The sequence below is a fragment of the Herpailurus yagouaroundi genome, unplaced genomic scaffold (assembly GCF_014898765.1).
Source record: "Herpailurus yagouaroundi ecotype Mexico unplaced genomic scaffold, PumYag 139, whole genome shotgun sequence".
Classification (NCBI taxonomy): Eukaryota; Metazoa; Chordata; class Mammalia; order Carnivora; family Felidae; genus Herpailurus; species Herpailurus yagouaroundi.
Genome location: NW_024412394.1, coordinates 17,897,565 through 17,919,672, shown reverse-complemented (window position 1 = coordinate 17,919,672; position 22,108 = coordinate 17,897,565). Strand labels below are relative to the sequence as shown.

At 37.4% G+C, this 22,108-nt stretch overlaps 1 protein-coding gene across 3 annotated transcripts in view; it reads left to right on the top strand.

The window, feature by feature from the left end:
- Nucleotides 1-22,108, top strand: part of PKHD1 (PKHD1 ciliary IPT domain containing fibrocystin/polyductin) — a 475,556-nt gene that overhangs the window by 227,275 nt on the left and 226,173 nt on the right. For all 3 annotated transcript variants that reach the window (XR_005789774.1, XM_040473753.1, XM_040473752.1), the window contains exons 46-48: nt 1,410-1,544; nt 7,349-7,484; nt 10,002-10,248. Coding sequence is in view for 2 of the 3 variants with exons in the window: in XM_040473753.1 (XP_040329687.1) it covers nt 1,410-1,544; nt 7,349-7,484; nt 10,002-10,248 (518 nt within the window). In the remaining variant the exon portion in view is untranslated. The remainder of the gene's footprint in view (nt 1-1,409; nt 1,545-7,348; nt 7,485-10,001; nt 10,249-22,108) is intronic.

Below are 22,108 nucleotides of genomic sequence, written 5' to 3'. Positions count from 1 at the left end.
TCTCCCTCCCTCCCTCCCTCCCTCCCTCTCTCCCTCTCTCCCTCTCTCCCTCCCTCTCTCCATCTCTCTCTCTCTCTCTCACTCTGGCTCTCCCTCTCACTCTTGAGAGAGGAAAAGAGAGAGAGGGAGAGTGAAAGGGAGAGCACTAATGTCATACAGCTAAGAATTGCTGGATTCCAACTCAATGTGACCTTTGAACATATATGTTAATAAGAGTTGAGAAGAATATCCTTTCCTCACCATGTCTCATAAATGCAAAATGATTCTTTTAGAAGAGAGAGAGATGAAAGCACTTTCTGAAAGGTGTATTCACACAACAAATAGATGATTTTTTGCTACTGTGTGTTAGTTTTCTTTTAAAATCACCAGGTTCTCTAGCTAATGTGAGGTGTTAGCTGTTTTTAAATATGAGTATATTTGCCAGATCTTGGGCTGATGCTTGTAAATAGGTCACAATTCTTACCAAGTTAACAGTTTAGATTATGCTTATTTTGTTTAAATAAACCTTCGTGTCTTCAAAGATGTATCATTTTGTAAAAGCTGTTGGCTCATACATAATGAGATATGCAAGCTATTTGTTTCATGAAAATTCAAGCTTAAAGACTGACTGACAAGTAGAAGCACGATACTATGATAAATCAAGGCTACTTTGGCCTTAATTAATAGGAAACTTCCACGTGAAGGTATGAATGTAAATATGACCCTATTTAATAAAGAAATAAATGCTGTGTTAGGTAATTTGCTAGTCCAGACCTCCACCTTGATTTTGAAGATGGTTGAATTGAAGTCCAGGAAAAGTTCAATGTCTTGCCTGAGATCATATAGTTAGTTAATATCAGTGGTAGGTCAAAACCAAGAGCTCTGTCCTCCAAACTAGTGGGATTCTTTCAACTCTAACAAACTAATTTTGTTAATATTCAATCCCTATTTGGGCCCACTCACCCAAGTTGTCATAAATATATATGCACATAGCACATTTTTAATCTGTAGTCATTTGGAATTACTTATTTCATAATTATATTTTTTATAATAATAGTAACATATACTACCATGAAGAAAATAGTAAGTATTTGAGTTCTTGGATGCTCTGTTTTTCTCCATTAATTTTGTGTGATTTGACAATTGCAAGTTTATTTTAGATAAGTGAAGAATTCACACTGACATTTTTAATGTAACAGTTATTACGAGGAGAAATGAAAAGTACAGAGGGGATGTTACCAAAAGGGACTAGTTAGTACTCACCTGACAGCAACTTTGGGATGTCTGTACAGATATTGATGGACAAAAGCTGCTTAAATGTGGTATAGCATGCTTATTTATACTTAATCAATAATTAAAGAAGCTATAGGAAGTCTGCAAGAAAAACCAAGCCTCAGACCTTTGCCATAACATATGCTGTTATTTTATAGATTTTTAGAAGTAGCAATCTTCACCTGAAAAACTTCCAAGTTTATTCATGCAGAGATTTTGGAATTGACATCTTGGAAAGTGATGCAAATACTTCAGTTACTGACAGCTTATTACTTGGTCATTTTGCCCACAAGGTAAGTGCCTTAGTGTAGTTGCTTTAGACTATCAAAACAGAATTGTTCGTGCTCGGTTCCCTAGTGACCCAGGGTATGTAATTTTAATAGTATTCTTTAGTGAATCTTGGGTTTAATTGGTAGAGGTTAGAAGAACTTTTTATTTGTAACAGTGGTGGTATCTTTGATGAAATTGAAATGTACACAAGTTTTTAACGTTCTGAGTCCATATAAATCCTAAAAGTCATGAGTAGCTTGCCAAATTCTTACTTGGTTGCAATTTAGCATTATTTTCACTGCAATTCAGTAATAAACCTAATGATTTTAGATTAATTTACCTTTACTTCACAAGGGTTATAGAATAGCAAAACTTCACATTTTCTCTTTGTATTGTAGTTTGCCATGTTTCAATATAAACATTTTGTTCATAGGGTCCTTATTGTTTTTAGAGTGCCCCTCCTCACCAAAGAGGTAACATGAATTTATGTTGCATAGTATACTAGAGTACCTTAGATGATTCCCTAATACTTGCCTAAGCGTGGGTTTCAACATGATAAATATCAGACTACAGATGACTTCTCTGCCATTGCATGACCAGGGTACCAGAATGTAGATGAGGCAAAACAAATTTCCCAGATGCAGAACTAGAAGTAGTAATTCCCCTTAAGGGAAGTCCAGGGTTGCCATTGGTCTTAGTAGGCTTCACACCTGTAATGGACCCCCTTAAGTTCTTAAAAGAGTTCTAGAAAGAGCTACATGTATATTGATATCACATTGTCATAACAATCATAGATGAAAGAGACCTACTGTACTTCTGGAAACAAAGGAAAGAACAAGTTCTTTACTTTGTCCTGAATACCTTGACCTATTGAAATTTAAATAAGTATAGCTCTTGGAGGCTATTGTGTAGGTATAGATAAAAATATTAAGATTAAAAAATAATTTTCTTAAGCTTCATTTTTTTATGTTTAATTCTCAAAGTTAATTAAATATTTTTTGAACCATCGTTTTCCGGAGGGAAATACCTGCCCATTTTTCCTTTTCTCTGAAAGGATTACTACCTTGAGAGATAAATCTTCTTTTTTGACTGCAGAATTTTCAAGAGAGGATGGAACCCGGATTTAGATTCTATGATACCGGTAGATGAAAGGCCCTTAAATTCCTTGGAAATAACCTTAAAGAAGATGCCAAAACAAATGTCCATCAGGCTGAGTCACTAACTGTCCTGGTAAATTAATGTCACAGCCTCTTAATTGATACTAAGTAGACATCATAATTTAGGGGAGAGTGATACAAACTAAGATACAAATTATGCCAAAAGGGTGTTTATCACGAGATAATAAAACATAATTCTGTCCCTGGGGTGTGATTCACCAGGAATGAAATGCAGCCTAGGGTCTCTCAGTTTTAAAGAAAGTACAGGAGAAAAGTCCCTGAATAGATATTAAACAGCTTGTTCTAGAAGAGATCTAGATCCTGGTTAGGCACACAAAGCATAAAACCATGGAACTTTAGATCTAATTATCCCTTAGAAGTTGATCTAGTTAAAACTTATGAATTTACCAGTAAACAGATGGAGAATTTGAGAGGTCAAATGATAGCCCAAGATCTATGCCCAGTATTGTGGAGCTAGGATCACCAGCGTACCCTCTCACCCTTGGTCAAATAACTCTTCAAATCACACGTGGAGGATAGCTTTGGCAATGAGCATTGCCTACTCCAGTATTTCCTGTAGTATTTTTCATGCAAGGCTATTTCCAAGAGGGAGTCTGGGAAAAGCAAGATTCTTAGGTTAATTATAATTATCATATTCTGCTTACCATACACCCATCCCCTGAAATTTATATTCCATATTAACACTTAAAGGGCTCTGTGAAGTTATAGGGTTAAAAACAAAAAAAGGAAAATATGTATACATCTTTATGTAATGCAGTATTTCTCAGATTTATTTGGGAATCTCTTTATTGCCACATGAAACTGTGTCAGTTGTTAAAAAGAAAAAAAAGAGAGAAAAAAGGAGGCCTGACCTGTCTGTGGTTGGGGAACTCTGATTTTAGCTTCTGTCTTCTGTGCCTGCCATTCCTTTAGGAATTTAGATTTGTGGCCTATCTAATCTTAGACCTTCCACCCACACCTAATTGGTGGCACGCCATTACCAGTGAGTCCTAGCCTAAAACAAACACTACTTTCCGGGAAACACTTTTTATTAAAAGAAATTATGTCTTGTAAGTATATTTGTGTGTATGTTGGTAACCTCCTGGTCAACACTACCTTTATATTGAGGTGAGTGGAATAGCTTGCAGGGAGGATGGCTTTAATACAGAAGAACAAGAGATGTCTTCTCCTATCACTATGCTCCCCAGTATGACTGTATTTTATTTGTGCCAGTTTTCTTAACATCCTATTTCATTAGCATCCCCTTTCACTCTCAAAAGTGGCCTGATTTGGATGTAAATTATGGTCACCTGACTTTGGGAAGTATCTGTAGCTTGGTTATCTTCTCATTGTTATTGTAATTAATTTGAGCAGATGACAGTAGCTTAACATGTATCTTATTTAGGCAGATGCTGATGGGTGGCTTCATTCTTCCTCCTGTTTCTCTGGGGTTATTTCCTATTTTCACTTGCGGGTTTGTCTTCCTTAATGTAGACCTTTCATTGTTCTGTTTGTCTACATTCTGTTGTAAGGCCCCTTCTCTTCTCAATGCACTTGCTCTCCCTGGGAGAAATCTCATTTTCTCTAGTAGTTTCAATTACTAGACATGCTGATGTCTCCCATATATTTGCACTTATTTCTACCATTTTACTTTGTCCTCCCACTTTGCAGTCAGTTTTCTTTTTTTTGTTTCTACTTTTCAAACTTGATTTGTCTTGCATTGAAGGGTATCTTTTTTTTATGTTTGCCTGTTTGAAAGTTACTCCTTTTGTTTTGGTTATTTTAGTTATCGACCTTAAATTTTCAACAGGCCTGTTTGTCTTAATGAAGTCTAAATTACAACAGCATCTTTAAACTTTGCCTCAACAATGAAATGACCTTAAACTCTTTCAGCTTCTTTCTTCCTTCCCTTCTTGTATGCTACTTGTCTTTAGTATCTGTTCCACTTCTTAAAATAAATGTGTCATGGAAGCATAACATTTATAGAGAAAAGTGCACCAATCACAAGCAAAGAACTCGATAGATTTTTATAAAGCAAAAGCGATGGACATACCACCCAGATCAAGAAATAGAACGTTATCTGTTCCTTTGAAGCCCCTTCATGGTTCCTCCCACCCAACCCCATTCCCCAGCTCCCTGGCCAAAGGGGAACCATTACTCAGACTTCTATAGGCATAGGTTAATTTGAAATCTGTTTTTGATCTTTATATAAATGGAATCATAGAGTAGGAACTCTTTTGTGCCTGATTTCTTTGGCACAACATTATGTCTATGATATCCATTCATGTTTTTATATGTTTCAATAATTTGTACTTCCAATTGTTATGTTGTATTGCACTTCATGACTATACCACAGTTATTTATTTATTTATTTGTTCATTTGTTTATAGAGCAAGGGCTGGGGAGGGTCACAGGGAGAGAGAGGGAGAAAGAGAGAGTCTTAAGCAACCTCCACATTCAGCACAGAGCCCAACACCAGGCTGGAACCCACTACCCTGGGATCATGATGTGAGCTGAAATTGAGAGTCAGATGCTCAAGAGACTGAGCCACCCAGGCACCCCTATACAACAGTTGCTATTGATGGACATTTGATTATTTCCAGTTTTCAGCTATTACCAGTAATGATTTCATGAACATTCTTCCGTATGTCTCTTGGTGTTCGTGTGCATGTACTTCTGTTGAATATATGCCAAATTGTAAAATTGCTGAGTCATGGGATATCCATTCAGTTTTAGCAAATAATGCGAAACAACAATCCTAAGTGTTTATACTTGCACCAGTAGTTTGGGAGAAGAGTGTCACATATGCACCCTGAAATTTCTCCTGACCATCATCTTGGAGTTTTCCTGCATGTCTCCTTAATATTGGATCTCTTGTTCCTGATTCCCACATTTTCCTCCTTTGTGATTTAATTTCTTATTTTATTAGAACATAGCCAATATTAAATTTCTTAACAAAGTGGGGGCTACGGAAGTAAATATTTTGAGTTACAAATGGAGACCCTCTTATTCCTAGGTTGTTGGTTATGGAATAGCAGTTTGCAGTTCCTTTTACCTTGACAATTTGAAGGCAAAGCTCCATTGCCTTCCAGCTTCTAGTTTTGAGGTTGAGTAGTTTAAGATATTCTGATTCTTGGTCAGTTATATGTAACCTTTTGGTTTTTCTGCTTTGGAAGTTTTTGGAATCTTGTTCCTGGTATTATGTAGTTTCAGGATGATGTACCTTGTGTGGTTTTTCATTGTAACCACTGTATTAGGGAACGGATGAGACTTTTCCATTTAGAAAACATATCTTTCCCATCTGAGTAGCTTTCTTAAGTCATTTCTTTGATAATTCTGTCCTCTTATTTTTCTTGTTTTCTTTTTTGAAAGAATTTTTATTTGGATATTGGACCTCCTCGGTTGTTTTTCTACTTTTCTTAATTTTCTCTCTGATTTTCCCACTGTCTTTTTATTCTGTTTTCAAGGATATTTCCTCAATTTTTTTCTATTGAGTTGATTATTTCTGCTCTCCTGTTTTTGTTGTTGTTTTTTTTTTTTTCTGAAAAATCCCATTTTGGGCTTCTTCATGGCTATAATATAGTTATTTCTCTGTGGTTTTTTTGATAGTGTTTAAATGTCCTTCTGATTTCTATACTGGTTTTGTCTCCACTGGATTACTTTTCTTCTTTCTTTCTATCACTGTCTTTCATGGTGGAGACCATCGACAAATGTCTGGTTATCCTCAGCATACAATTATTTTCAAGTGTTGAACAGTGAAACACTAACAACTTGATTAGATAGTTTGTTGAAGAGATTTTGCGGAGAATACTAGAAGCAGGTTTTTTTTTTTATTTTCTAATTTTAATTTTTAAATTAATATACAGTAAAACTATTTTTTTGATGTACCATTCTATGATTTTAAACATCCGTGTACATTTGGGTAAACACTACCACCACCACCATAATCCAGATACAGAACAGTTGGTTCAACCCAACTAACTGTCTCAGGCTTCATCTTTGTGGCCACATCTTACTCTCAAGTCTAACCCCTGGGGATCTCTAATCTATTGTCTGTCACTATCGTTTTGTCTTTTGAAATGGAATCAGATAGTATGCGACCTTTGAGACTGGCTTCTTTCACTCCCAAATGCCTTCAGGATTTACCTAACTTGTTGCAAGAAGCAGGATTTTATTCCTTATTATTGCCGGGTAGTATTCCACTATATGGATGTACCACAATGTGCTTATCCATTCATTTGTATAAGGAAATTTGAGTTGTTCCCAGATTTGGTGATTACAAGTGGAACTATTATAATCATTTTTGTAAGGTTTTTGTGTGAATGTAAATTTTAATTTCTTAAAAGTAAATAAATACCTAGGGGTTGAATTGCTAGGTCATATGATAAGAGTGTGTTTAACTTGATAAGAAAATGCAAACCCATATTCCATAGTTTTTATGGCCATGTGGAAGTTATCAGCACTTGGTATCATCACTATATTTTCTTTAATCATTCTAATATGTGGATAGTGCGTTCTACTGTGATCCTTTGTCATATCATGATTTGCAAATATTTTTTTTCCACTCTATAGCTTGTCTTTTTATTCTCTTGTTTTTATTAACATATTACAAATTGTATTTCATGTGTCTACTTCCTGTCTTTTTTTTTTTTCTTCTTTCTAAATCACAGGAAAGCCAGTGTATGTCAGCTGGGATCAAAACTCCCAAGAGATGGGAACTGATAATATCTAACACAACCTTTGTTAATTTTGATCTCACTGACTGTGTGTCCATCAGGACCTGTTCTGGCTGTTCCCAAGGACAAGGTAAGTTGTTTTAAGATATAAGACATACAGTAAAGAAGGCCAACGTTCAAGTAATATGATAAATAGTGGCAAAACCTTTGTGACTCATCATTTCTTTCAATTATAAGATTGCATCAGTAGAAACTGCTTCTCTGATCTCCTAAAGGAAATCTCAGTGGTGGTCAGGTACTCCCACTATGACTCTTCTAGCTCTCCATTCTTTCCCTATGATGACATCTGTTGTACTTCATCATACGGTGCCCTGTCTCTGTTGGACTCAGAGCTTCATAAAGGCAGGGACCATGACCTCATGCTCAGAGGTTTGTCATTCATACCCAGAAGCTTGGTGCCTCAAAGTCAGTTCATTGATTGAATAAATGGAGTTGGGTGGATAGATATATGAACATAAACTAACACACATGCAGTCTTTCCCCAAAGAGCCAGAATGGAGTACTTTATGTTTTCAGCAGCCCAAGGCTTGGTGTATACCTAAAGAGAACCATAGGAATTCTTGTTTACTTATAAACCACATCTCTAAGGTAGTGAGAAATACCTTGGAGGACTCATGGGCCAAGGTGAAAAGAAGTCGAGAGCAATCTAGTTGATTTGATCATTGTAAACAGCCAAACCAAGTAATTCAAGTAAATATGCTCTTGTGGTTTGAATCACCAATTTAGATAATTGTTTGTTTTTTTAATTAAATGAATAATCAGCAAGTCTCCACTTTACTTTTTTTTCTGTATAGGCAGAGTCAAAGATTGTTTTTATTTGGGTGGCATCTGAGTTTAAGATTATAGAAATAATAATAGGAATAAAAAATGCCTTATGGCATTCACTTCAAATTAAAATCCCTCAGTTCTTTAATAGCTTTACTATTTCATATCATTCACAGGACACTAAAGAAAAACACACTACTCCTTATGACCTCGAATGTCTGCTCACTGGATGATCTGGGCTAAGCCATATCTTTCATTTGCTTAAAAACTGTCCATTCCAGTTCTGAGGAACTGGGGTGTATGAAGATGAAAAATACATAATTCTTCTCTAACAGGAGCTCTTGATCTAGGTACAAAAATAAATGTTAAGCAGGTCACTGTAGTTACGTGTGATGAGTACAGTCCTAGAGGACTAAACAAGGTCAGTGAAGGGAGCAAGAAAGGGATCAGGCAAGATATCATAAAGTTGCTCTTGAGCAGAGTTTTGAAAGATGAATACAATTTACAAGGGAGAGATAGGCAGAGAAAACTTTCTAGAAATTAGGAACAGCATATATAAAAATTTAAACTCCAATAGGACTGAATTGTAGACCTGTGGGTGGTTGTGGTATTGGATGAACTATAGAAATTGCAAGAGGTAGAATCATGGAGTCTTTTTTTTTTTTTTTTAATGTTTATTTAGTGTTGAGAGAAAACAAGTGGGGGAGAGGCAGAGAGAGAGGGAGACAGAGAATCCCAAGCAGTCTGTGAACTGTCAGCCCAGAGCCCAATGTGGGGCTCTATCTCATGAACCATGAGATCATGACCTGAGCTAAAATCAAGAATCAGACGTTTAACTGACTCAGCCACCCAGGCACCCCAGAATCATTGAGTCTTGAATGCATGACTTAACTCACTGCATGGATTCTACTGGGATGCAGACTGAAAACATCTGGGCCACTAATTATTTGTATCTTTTTCTTTTTTCTTTTTCTTTTTTGTGTATTTATGATGTACGTAACACAAAAATATAGTAGCACATGTACTGAGACTCGTGTGCTGAGTTTTTACATTTTAATGAAAGGGGTATGGGAATTAGAAAGCCAGTCAGCTGGATCAGCAGCACTACTGATGAATCACATGGAGGCAGGGTGAGGGAAACACTGCAACAAGTGTCGCCCTGCCACTAATACTTAAAAAGGTGCTACTATTAATATTTACCCACATGATTGAATGTTGAGGGTATGTTTAAAATATGAGGTTCATAAGAGATAGGGGTAGACTCCCTAGAAGAACTAGAGGAGAAAGATTAAAGACTGAACCACAGCACCTTTACAGTTAGTAACTAGTAAGTTAGTCATCTGCATCTCTATTTCCCACCGTACCAGTTTCTCATCCTTGGCACTATTGGTATTTTAGGTGGGATAATTTTTTGTTGTAGGGACTGTCCTGTGCAGTGAGGATATTTAGCAGCGTCCTTGCCTCTCTACCCACCACATGCCAGTAGCACTGCCATCTACCCACCTGTGACAGCCAAAAATGATTATTAATAGTGCCAAGTGTCCCCTGGAGGGCAAATCCTGGTTGAGAATCACTGCCCCAGGATACAGGCTGCATGAAGGCATTGCCAATACTGATCTTGTTCCCGTCTGTGTCTCTAGCACATACCACAAATCCTGGAATATGGTAAACACTCAATGAATTTTTCTTGAATAAATAAGTGAATCATAACTCTATAAATATGCAGTTTAAAGTGCTAAAACATCCTAGTGAATTCAGCTGCCATTTCTTACAACAGTCTTTTGTGCCACGTGTAACAGCCTTTCTGTCTTCCAATTTATAGGTGGATTTCCTGTGAAGACCAACCAGTTGAAATTTATAAACTCTCCAAATTTAGTAGCATTTCCGTTTCCTTATTCAGCAATTTTGGAAGACATGGATGGGTCTCTGTCTGGGAGAAATAGAAGTCATATTCTTGCTTCTATGGAAACCCTTCCAGCTTCTTGTTTGGTCAACGCAAGCTTCAGTCAGATTGTTCATGGCAGTGTCTGTGGGGAAGATGTTCACTTTCATCGTATGTCTATTGGTTTGTAAGTTGAATTAACCATACTGATCAGCTTGCCAGTGAGCATATCATTCAGGCTGTTGGGGTTGGGGCTGTTTATTGAAGGGATATTGTTTTCTATATCCTATTAAAAGTATTTAGTTAGATAAAAATGATATGAGAATATGCTTGACAGCTGTCAAATCATAAGTTTATGGTAGTTTGAGGCTTATTCAAATGACAGCTAACTTTCAATATTAGTGGACCAGATCACTTAGCCCATGACCTCTTATTGACATTTTGAGCTAATGGCATATTCTTAAAAAGACTTGGAACCAACAGAGAATTTGAAAAGTAATTTTTTAACTTTCTAGTGGTATTTTATTTTTTTATTTTTTAAAAAAGTTATATTTTTAAATTTAAATCCAAGTTAGTTAACATGTAGTATAATAAAGACTTTAAGAATAGAATTTTCGTGATTCATCACTTACATTTAACACCCAGTGCTCATCCCAGCAAGTGTCCTTCTTAATGCTACTCATACCTTTAGCCCTTTCCCATACGCAACACCTTGCCAGCAACCCTCAGTTTGTTCTCTGTGTATATGAATCTCTTATGGTTTGTCTCTCTCTCTATTTTTATATGATTTTTGCTTCACTTCCCTTATGTTCATCTGTTTTGTAACTTAAATTCCACATATGAATGAAATCATATTTGTCTCTCTGACTTATTTAGCTTAGCATAATACACTCTAGTTCTATCCATCTTGTTGCAAATGGCAACATTTCATTCTTATTGATTGCTGAGTAATATCCCATTGTATATATCTACCACATCTTTATCCATTCATCAGTCAATGGACATTTGTGCTCTTTCCATACTTTGGCTATTGTCAATAGTGCTGCTGTAAACATTAGGGTGCATGTACCCCTTTGAATCAGCATTTTGTATCCTTTGAATAAATACCTAGTAGTGCAATTGCTGGGTCATAGGGTAGTTCTATTTTTAAGTTTTTGTTGAACCTCCGTACCATTTTCCAGAATGGCTGCACCAGTTTGTATTCCTACCAATAGTGCAAAAATGTTTCTCTTTCTCTGCATTCTTGCCAGCATCTCTTGTTGTCTGAGTTGTTAATTTTAGCCATTTTGGCAGGTGTAAGGTGGTATCTCATTGTGGTTTTGATTTGTATTTTCCTGATGATGAGTGATGCTGAACATTTTTTTCATGTGTCTGTTGCCATCTGGATGTCTTCTTTGGAAAATTGTCTATTCATGTCTTTTGCCCATTTCTTCACTGGATTATTTGTTTCTTGGGTGTTGAGTTTGGTAAGTTCTTTATAGATTTTGGATACTAACCCTTTATCTGATATGTCATTTGCAACCATCTTCTCCCATCCTGTTGGTTGCCTTTTAGTTTTGCTGATTGTTTCCTTCACAGTGCAAAAGTTTTTATCTGGATGAGGTCCCTATAGTTCATTTTTGCTTTTGTTTCCTTTGCCTCTGGAGACATGTCGAGAAGTTGCTGTGGCCAAGATCAAAGAGGTTGTTTCCTGTTTTCTCCTCTAGGATTTTCATTGCTTCCTGTCTTACATTTAGGTCTTTCATTCATTTTGAGTTTATTTTTTTGTATGGTGTGAGAAACTGGTCCAGGGTCATTCTTCTTTCTGCATGTCATTGTCCAGTTTTCCGAGCATGATTTGCTGAAGAGACTGTCTTTTTTTCCATTGGGTTTTATTCCCTGCATTGGCAAAGAAAGATATTTAAATCAGAAGTATTGTTAAAAAATTCTTACAATGTCCATTCTCATTTATATACATGTACTCTCCCCAAGCTCTTTTTAAGTGTTCAGTATGCTCTGGGGAAGCAATTGATGATGCCTTCCTATTATTTGCAAAGTTGCTCCACTCCAGTTCATTTTCCTTGTTAATTTCATGAACTATTGGATTCGTACAATACATTTCCTATTAATATTGGAGCAAGGACTCCTTGGCTATGCTAGTCAAAGTACCATTAAGTCAGCAGCTAGGCTGTTTATAATACATAATAGGATTGCTTCTGCCCTCTTTAATTTCCAGGTAATGATTGCTGAGTGTCTAGGGTTCTATCTTTTACCTATTTAAAATGCATTGCATATATTTAGCCACACTTCTTTCCTTCCATTGTTTTAAGTGTCCTAAGTGCATGAATATTAAGTCAAGTGATTCAGGCAGACCATGTTGGCATCTTATTTAAACAGGTAAACTCCACGGTAAGTCAATGCCATCAGGACGGCACTAAGTCTGCATTTTGATTGCATATGGAATTAGTTTCCTGACATTCTCTTTTGGAAACCTTAGCAGTACAGTGCTAACATTTAATAGTCTTAAAATTCTCCGCTTTTGCCTTCTCGACTGTTTATTAGTCTATCAGATGTTAATGGGTCTAATTCTAGTGAGCAAAATAGCAATGTGGAGAGATGTATTTTCATTTCTAATCATTTCGTTTGTACAGTGCATACTTCCTGTTTTCATTCTCAAGGATGCATCCTGAGTATTATTGTTAGTTTAGTGATTTTGCCAAAGATGTTTTTAATGAATTGTTAGTTTAGTGATTTTGCCAAAGATGTTTTTAATGAATGAGATTTATAAAAGTTAGTGATGTATTTTTTATATGCCTTTCTTTTCAAATGGGAAAATTAATAGATTTGTGTAGTTAAAAAGAGCATGATGTGTTCGTATATTTATTTGACTGTGTTTTTGATATTCCTTTTTTATGCCTTACTTTGAGAACTACTGGAGACTGTCTTCTTGGAAAGGTGCTAAGCAGGGGAGTAGGAGATACAGGCTTCCAGTTGTGGAATGAATAAGTCATGGGAATAAAAGGTATAGTACAGGGAACGTAGTCAATGGTATTTTAATAGCCTTGTATGGTGGCAGATGGTAGCTACACTTGTGGTGGACATAATGTACAGAGTTGAATCACTATGTTACATATCTGAAACTAATGTAACATCGCGTGCCAACTCTTTTCAAATAAAAAAAAAAACTTTAAAAATTGAAAAAGAAAGGTACTTAGTGATGTGATGTTAACAGGCTCTGCAGATATAATCTTGGCTAAGCTTTTATTCTTGGAAATATTCAGGACAGGATGCTTAGGTGGTTACCTTAACAGTAGGTTATGATCCCAGCACTCAGGGACTGACAAGGTAAAAATGGTGATAATCCTGATATAGTATTATGAGTAGATTCAAAAGAGTCTTACTAGGATGAACGACTTGTCTTGGTTTATCTGGAGTTCTCCTGGTTGTAAAATAGAAAATCTCATGTCTCGGCCTTGAGGAATCCAGGATGATTGGCTACTCTACTCCCTACACTTCTACTTAAAATTTTTCAGGTGCACCACAGGTCTATAGGCAAATGCCCAACTACCCCAAAATAGTCTCAGGGAAGTCTCAGAACACTCCCAATTATAAGTCTCTTGGAGCTAGTTTCCTTATCTCTAGGATAAGAGGACTGAATTCAATGATCTCTTGTGCTTTGCTAGTCAAAGTGTATCAGCATCACCTGGGAGCTCCTTAGACATGGGCCACCTCAGGTCCCACCACACACATCCTGAATCAGAATCACTAGGTGATTTTTATTAAAGTTTTAGGAGCACTGCTCTAAGGTCCTTCTAACTTTATTTTCCTATGATTCTATCTCTAGCTATTTGTACTTAGTGACTTGATCTCTGTCCCAGAGCATTATAACCTCATTAGGAACATGTCAGAGCTAATGAGCAATTTGAATTCAGCGTGGATACAAACTTTGCTGCATTTCATGGAGAAAGGATTAATTTGTTGTGCTATTTGCCCTGGAGCAAGCACCCTAAGAGTTGATTTACAAAGCTCCCACAGTCTTGATCTTTTGGGGTTGCATGTTGATGGAGATCTGATATGGCACATGCCCCCTGCTGTCTTCACTCTCAGCTCTTACCTCCCTCCCCCTGCAAGAGGTCCCCCTGCCCAAGGGCAGGGCGTGAGGCCTCTTGGAGTTGCATAAACAAGGCATCCATTCCCCTTTGCTAACAGCTAAGTGGCTGGAGTGTGATTTCTTCCTGGGAAGGCCCCCTCCATGGTCCAATTCCACTGAAAGTTTTTTGTTTGACATTGGAGACCTTGTATTTCTGTTTCTGTTTCTCACTACCTTATTTAGGTCTGATGTGTACTCATGTTTGTGGCACTTCCTTTTTTATCGTTTCCTCTGACTTGAACCATAACAGTTGAGTTGACAGAGATTTATGCATATATTTGAAGTTGGTAATAATACTTTATAATCAGGGGAAGAAGAAATTCCCACCCTCTCCAAGGCAGAGTCTAGTTTATGTTTTGTTAAAATGACAATGTGCTTCGTTCACATGACTGCTGCTTCTCTCTCTCACCAGTTGTAAAAACATGCTTTCTATAGGAGCCACAGATCTTCGGGGTAGTGTTCTTTTCCCAGCTTCTATTACTTCAAGACTCATGCTATCAACCCCATCTTTCCTGACAAAACAGGGATGGTGTTAGCCCCATTGTGTAAGTCAGGACCTCATTTCAGAAAAATAGGTCAGCAACTGTTTTTCTCCAGAGGTCCCATCATGATGATGTGCCTCACGTTGTTCCTGGATGTATTGCTTCCCCTACATTTAGATAGATGTTTTCTTCAGAATAGGGATAATTACATGGAACAAAGATAATATTACCAAGAGTTTGTTGTGTGCTCCTTCCATATCCCCTTGATATAAGCTCTCCTCCCTGTCTCTTAAATGCTAACATTGGGGCACCTGGCTGGCTCAGTTGGTAGAGCCGGCAACTCTAGATCCCAGAGTTGTGAGTTCAAGTCTCATGTTGGTATAGAGATCACTTAAAAAAATAAATGTTAATATTTATTAGGGTTCTGTGCGGCACTTTCCCTTCTTCTCAAGTCATACTTTTCCAAGGTGATCTGGGTTATTTTACTTAGAGTGATGCTTCCAGACTTTTTTCCTCTAGTCTATACTGCTCTACTGAATTCCATACCCATTTATCCAATTGCCCTGAGGTTCTGCAGTGTCCAATGTTGTAGCCACTAGCCACAAATAGCTACGAAGCACTTAAAATGTGGCTAGTCCAATTGAGATGTACTGTAAGAGTAAATTATAATCCATATTTCTAAGATGTCAGAGGAAAAAAAACAGATCTCAATAACTTGTTTATTTTTATTATGTTGAAATATTTTGGATAGAGTAGGTTAAATATATTAAAATTAATTTCACCTGTTTCATTTTACTTTAACATATTTTTAAAGTTTATTTATTTATTTTTAGAGAGAGAGTACAAGTGGGGAAGGGCCAGAGAAAGAGGGACAGAGAGAGAATCCCAAGCAGGCTCCACACTAACAGCGTGAAGCCCGAGGTGGGGCTCGAACTCACGAACTGTGAAATCATGAAGTGGGCCAAAATCAGATGCTCAACTGACTGAGCCACCTAGGTGCCCTCATTTTACTTTTTTAATGTGGCTTCTATAAATTTAAGATTATACTTGTGCCTTGTGTTCATGGCTTCTATTATATTTCTATTGAGCAAAAATGCTTTAATGTTTCCACTAGAGTATATACTAGCCATCTCAAATTTGACTTGTTAGAACTGAATTTTTGTTCTTTATCCATAGATTGTTCCTCTCTGGATGTTGAGGCTTCCTGGGTGTTCAGGCAAATGCTTCAGTCATCTAAACCAGAAGCATGGAGTCATCCTTGACTAATCTTTTACCTCATTTTCCACATACATCACCTGCCAAGTCCTGTCCATTTTATCTCTTAAAATAAAAAATCCCTCTTCAGTCTTTGTACTTCTCTCCATCCCAAGTTTCCCACTCTGCTTCTCTCACCTATTGGATGACAACAGCCTGTTAGCTTGCTGTCTTGCTGTGACCTCATCCTTGAACTTTGTAAATGCAGATCTGGTCTTGCCATCCATTCATTCCTTTGCTTAGAACTTTTTAAGAGCTTCCAGTGCCTCTCAAAGACAATCCCACAGTGTTACTGTCTCACAGGTCCTTCATGGCTTGCTCCCTGTTTATAGTTGTAGCATCATCTCTCAGGGCTTTGCCATCCCTTCCATACATCCTATGCCTCAGCCACACTCAACTTCTCTGTGCCTTTCAGTTCATAAGGTTCAGTTTCTGTGAACTCAGCATGAAGGTTATTTTCTTGAGTAAGCTTCCCTGAGTTTCCTGAACAGGTCTTGGTATCCCTGCTGTGTTTGGCTATCTATATTTGCTCTGCCCGATACTCAAAGGTCCTGTATAGCTCTATAAATTGTCCATCTCTTGTAGATGGTAAACAGGGCAGGAATAGAGCTTAGCTGTTTGTTTGTTCAAATTATAGTGCCCAGTATCATGCTGAACACATAGTGACTCAATAAAATTAGTATTTAATAAATGAATGTAAGTCAAAAAAATTATTGACTTCCTCAAATTTTCCTCTAATGTCCTTACTGTCCATTTCTCTGTTAGGACATGTTTATGAGGAGTTCATGGCACTCAACTTTTGTTTTGGAGACCCAAGTTTAAAATACTATCCTGTCTTTATTTCCAAACTCCTAGGAACATGTAATATTTAAGAATGTTCTTTTATAATGTCTTCTAGGCTTTTGCTTTCCTGAAGCTTTCAGTTGGCCAGATGATGCATTTCAACAGCTGATTCCTTCTTTTCTCTATCCCCACCCACCCCTACTGAATTAGTAGTTTGCCTGCAGTTGCAGCTGTTTTCTTTCCCTGGTGTTTTAGATGCATTTGTTGTAATGGGGGAATAGGAACTCAACCCTCACAATTACAATCTGGGAATTATTACTAGTAGTAGTAGTAGTAGTAGTAGTAGTCGTCGTCGTCGTCGTCATCGTCGTTGTCTAGAGCACTCTACAGGTATTTCATTTGTCATGGACTTATTCAAATATCAATAAATCAAACCATGGTCTCTCTCTAATCATTCACTCTATTGAGTGTGGGACAAATTAAAAGAGTTTATAAGACATTGCAGGTTGGCCAACCAGTCCCTCTAAATTTATAAGATGTACATAAAATAGTTAGGACACAAGCATGTATTTGAAATTATTTTTATTTATTTATTTATTTATTTATTTATTTTTTTAAATTTTTTTCAACGTTTTTATTTATTTTTGGGACAGAGAGAGACAGAGCATGAACGGGGGAGGGGCAGAGAGAGAGGGAGACACAGAATCGGAAACAGGCTCCAGGCTCCGAGCCATCAGCCCAGAGCCTGACGTGGGGCTCGAACTCACGGACCGCGAGATCGTGACCTGGCTGAAGTTGGACGCTTAACTGACTGCGCCACCCAGGCGCCCCAGAAATTATTTTTAAAAGACTAAAGAATAGAGAAGTAAGAGTTATTTGTGGGTACAAGTCATAACTGCCCCCCACTTCCTAAGAAGTATTTTTCTGGAGAAATTACTTTCTTTGCTTCAGTTCTCACATCAATAACATGGACATAATGGTATTTATCTCACAAGGTCATTGCCTGGCATATAGTGAGTACTTAATAAATGTCATCTGTAAAAAGACATTTTATGTCTATTTTACAGCTGTAATTTACAAAACAACATATAAATATACTGCTAACTGAATAAAATACTATCGATTTTATGTTTCTGAGCAACAAATGCCTGGCAAGGGAATTAAGTAAGCTCAAATGTAACTTAGTCCAATTCTTCAAAAATAAGGAATACTTTCCAACAGTTATGTGATGTTCTACTGATCCAGCAAAACCTTCCAGCTAATCATAGAATTTGGAGTCACTGAGGACATTCTTTGATTCATTGTGCCCCAATACCTTCTTTTTCTTTCTTCCTACTTCTGGAAAAGAAAAGGTTAAAGTTCTTGTTGATCACCTTGATTCTTAGATCTTGCTTAATATCCTCTCCTGTAGTGCTTGCGTTCAGTTTTTACCTATGTAACTGCTGTTAATGTGTCAGTGTTCAAAGTATAAGGCACCCCCTGCCTCTGTGAATGCAAAAGTAAAGAAGAGTTCAAATGGAAATTTTGGCCTAGCTTTTCCTTTAATAATCGCCTAACTCTGTTTCCTAGGGATAAAGGCATAGCATTGCTAATGGTATCTTTTCAGTCCTCAAAAGAAAAAAAAAGTGAGACAGGAAAATTCCAAGAAGTATTATCCTTTCTTATCAGCAGAGGTTACAGAAATAAAATAGAAAAAGATCTAAAACTCATAACAGACCTCAGACTGAGAAATATCATCAACAATACTACATGGTTATTAAATTTCATGAATAATAAAGGGGCACAGTAGTGTGCTGGTAAATGTTTAACAACTAGCTCTCTAGAATAAAAAGCCCTGATTTGTAGCATTTGCCCAATTTCATGGTGAAAATACTTTCCTATGACCTATTCATTCCTACTGATGGTAGGTATGCTGTCACTGAACACAGCCTTGGGTTGAGTGGCTGGCAAAGTTCATGAGTAAGCATTGGTCAGTTCCACCACAGCCCCTGGTATGTGTGTGTGTTTAGATAAGGGAAGATAAATTTGTTTGTTTGTTTATTGATTGGTTTATGAGAGAGCATGTGTGCACATATGCATGTGAGCAAAGGAGGAGTAGTAAGAGTGAAAGAGAATCAGAAGTGGGCTAGGAGCTATCAGCACAGAGCCCCATGATGTGGGGCTAGAACTCATGAACCATGAGATCATGACCTGATCCAAAATCAGGTACTTAACTGCTTAAGCGACTGTGACAACCAGGCCCCCCAGGAAGACAAGTTTCTTAGTCTAACTCCCTACCTGATATATAGTAACATTGTTTTTCAATATCCCTGACAAGTGGTTGTTTACTCCCTGAGGGCATAACTCCAATGGTGATATTCACATGTTCTGAGGTAGTCATTCTGGCTGAATTCAACAGATGGAGAGAAGAGATGCAGTAGTGTATGAAGGATTATCTTAGGATAGTTGGCATCTATTTCTTCTCTTCATAGATTAAGATATAATGAGAAGTATTGTCCTAAGTGTGCTGTAAAAACTATAGACACTACCTTTGAGGAGATACTAGGTTGATTCCAGGGCTTCTCTAAAATACATTATTATTGCTTCAGCCAACTCTGAAAAAAGACAAACGAAATAGAGACCCACAAAGTCATGATGGAGTGATGTTGGGGTACACCCATCAGAAAGACAAGGATTATTAAATCATATGGCTTCCTCTCTGCTTACCAGTTCTATTTTGTATGTGAATACGAGGATTATTTTTTCTTTAATTTTTTAATGTTTATTTATTATCGAGAGAGCATGAGCATGGGAGGGGTAGAGAGAGTAGGAGACATATAATCTGAAGCAGGCTCCAGTCTCTGAGCTGTTAGCACAGATCTCGTCGCGGGACTCGAACTCACAAACCAGGAGATGATGACCTGAGCCGAAGTCAGAAGCTTAACTGACAGCCACCCAGGCACCCCTGTGAATTCGAGGATTATTTAAAAGTTTGGGGTAAAGACTTAATGTGGCTTTCTTCCTCTTTTTAGGTGTCTTACTCAGAAGGAGAAATATTTTTAGGTGTTTCTTAATAAGGGTATATAAAAATTATTGATACATATAAAATATTACTGGATGGTGCCAGCTCAGAGGTAGGATGATGGATTTCTGACAAAGACTTGTTATGAGCTCAATGTATTTTAAAGGGTGCTCAAGCAGTGCTTTGTCACACACAAAAAATGTTGGCTGTGCTCAAAATTTTGATTTTGTCCTCTTTGTGCAGTAAAAGATGAGAGTGACAGCAGTAAGCACGGATATTCAAGAGATGCAGCACCATTTGAGGCTAGTTATTAGGATGTGTCTGGCTTAGGAGATGTGTAATTACAAGGGGTTTATTTCACAATTGTTCTGAATTGAGAGCATTTAGAGCTCAATGCAGTGTTTGTCTTAATACAGAGATATGGACCCTCAGGAAAAGTAAGCTAATGGTAAACACAAACCAGGGAGTTAATATTTGTTCTCATTGGTATTGTTGATTGCCTAACAAATCCTTTGTGGGCAGTATACATTCAACAGTTCTACACAGTATATGGGCACTAAATTACAAAACTGTTTATGCGACTAGTATTTTAAATTGGTACTTAGGCTGGGAAGTTTTATCAAGCGATAGTGCTATATTTCTAAAGGAAAATATCCCTTAATTAAAAACAAGCTTCGTTATTAAAAAAAAAAAAAAAAAGAATAAAACTTAAGGCACCCCTTTGAACCGGAAAAGGAAAGGAATGGTTTGTAGTTCTTTTGTCTTTTTGATTATACCCAGAGCTGTTGCTGATGCAGAGGTAAGGGTTAACATTTAAAATGGACTGGTTGCCTCCTGATTTCTTGCACATAAAGCCATGAGAAGTTCAGGGAGAGACTTCTTCCCCTAGTAATGAAGCTCTCTGCTGCTAATGGCCCATGCAGACTCCCTTGGCTCCTCCAAATTAGAAATACTTTTGTGCTCCTTTGCTTCATTAACAGTAAAGAGAGGGAGATTGGTGGCTATTTAGGGCACAGGGAAATTGGTGGCTATTTAGGGCAAGTGAAAATTGTAGTCATTATGGTTGGTAAATTCTCTTCATGGTGTTCTTCGAGTCTTGATGTTCTTTTGGTGCTTTTCAGAAGAGCCCACCATTGTCACTTCTGGCATTTGGCCTAGAAGGATAGGAGCTGATTTGACTTTGGAGTTTTGGCCCCCAGTGATGGTCAACACAAGGCATCTTGCCTATGGGGAGATGGGTGTTTGACATTTTAAATATGTTTTTGGAATGCACCATTTCCACTACCAGTTGTAATAAAGGTATATTTGATAACCTCCTTCTCTACATGGATTGAATTACACGAAGATGGTGCTGCCCATGAGTACCTATAAAACTGCATCCCACGTAAGCTTTAGTTGAGATGGATGGAATGGCATGGGAGAGTCAGGGCAATGCATGAAGAAGGAAGAGGAAAGGATAATTTAGTACCACAATGTGCTATGATGGGTCTCTGGTTGATCAGACAGTTAGCATAAGATTATTGGATGCTGCTTAGAAGGACAAGGGCATCAGAAGGAAGGTACAACTGTCCCAGAGACAAACATAACTGAATTAATGTTAGTACGTAGTGGGTTTACAATATTTGAGGAGGAGGTCATGTTTATAAGAGCTTTTGGAAAATGGAGAGTATGGTCTAAAAAATGACTCCTTCAATAATTGGAGTTACAAACAATAGAACCAGGAGAAATTGTACCCTAAATATTGATTTATAAATGTGATACTGTTAGAAAGTTGAGAATTAATTCTAGTCAAAATTATCAGGAAGATTCTTGGGGCCACATCACTGAAATTAAGAAGCATTTGTAGAAATATCTACCCTGTTGATTTTTCTTTTAATTTTTAGAATTTTTAATGTTTTTTTAAATTTTAAATTTGAGAAAGAGAGAGCAGGGGAGGTACAGAGAGATGGAGACACAATCTGAAGCAGGCTCCAGGCTCCCAGCTGTTAGCACAGGATTTAAACTCAAGAGCAGTGAGACCATGACCTGAGCCAAAGTCAGACGCTCAACCGACTGAGCCACCCAGGCACTCCCCAATTGATTGGTTAAAAAAGTTTATTTATTTATTTTGAGAGAGACGGAGACAGAGTGAATGAGGGACTGGCAGAGGGAAAGGGAGACAGAGAATCCAAGGCAGGCTGTATGCTACCAGCATAAAGCCAGATGCAGGGTTTGAACTCGTGAAACCATGATACTTGCAGAATCTCAAATACTCAGAATCATTCTGTGGACTGTGAGGAATCCCACTTTACATACTGATCACTATACCTGCTGCAGCCAACCTCTCTACCTCTTTGGTATTTCTTGGTTCCAACTTTATCTCTTCTTAACATATTTGTTTTACATTTATTTCTCATAA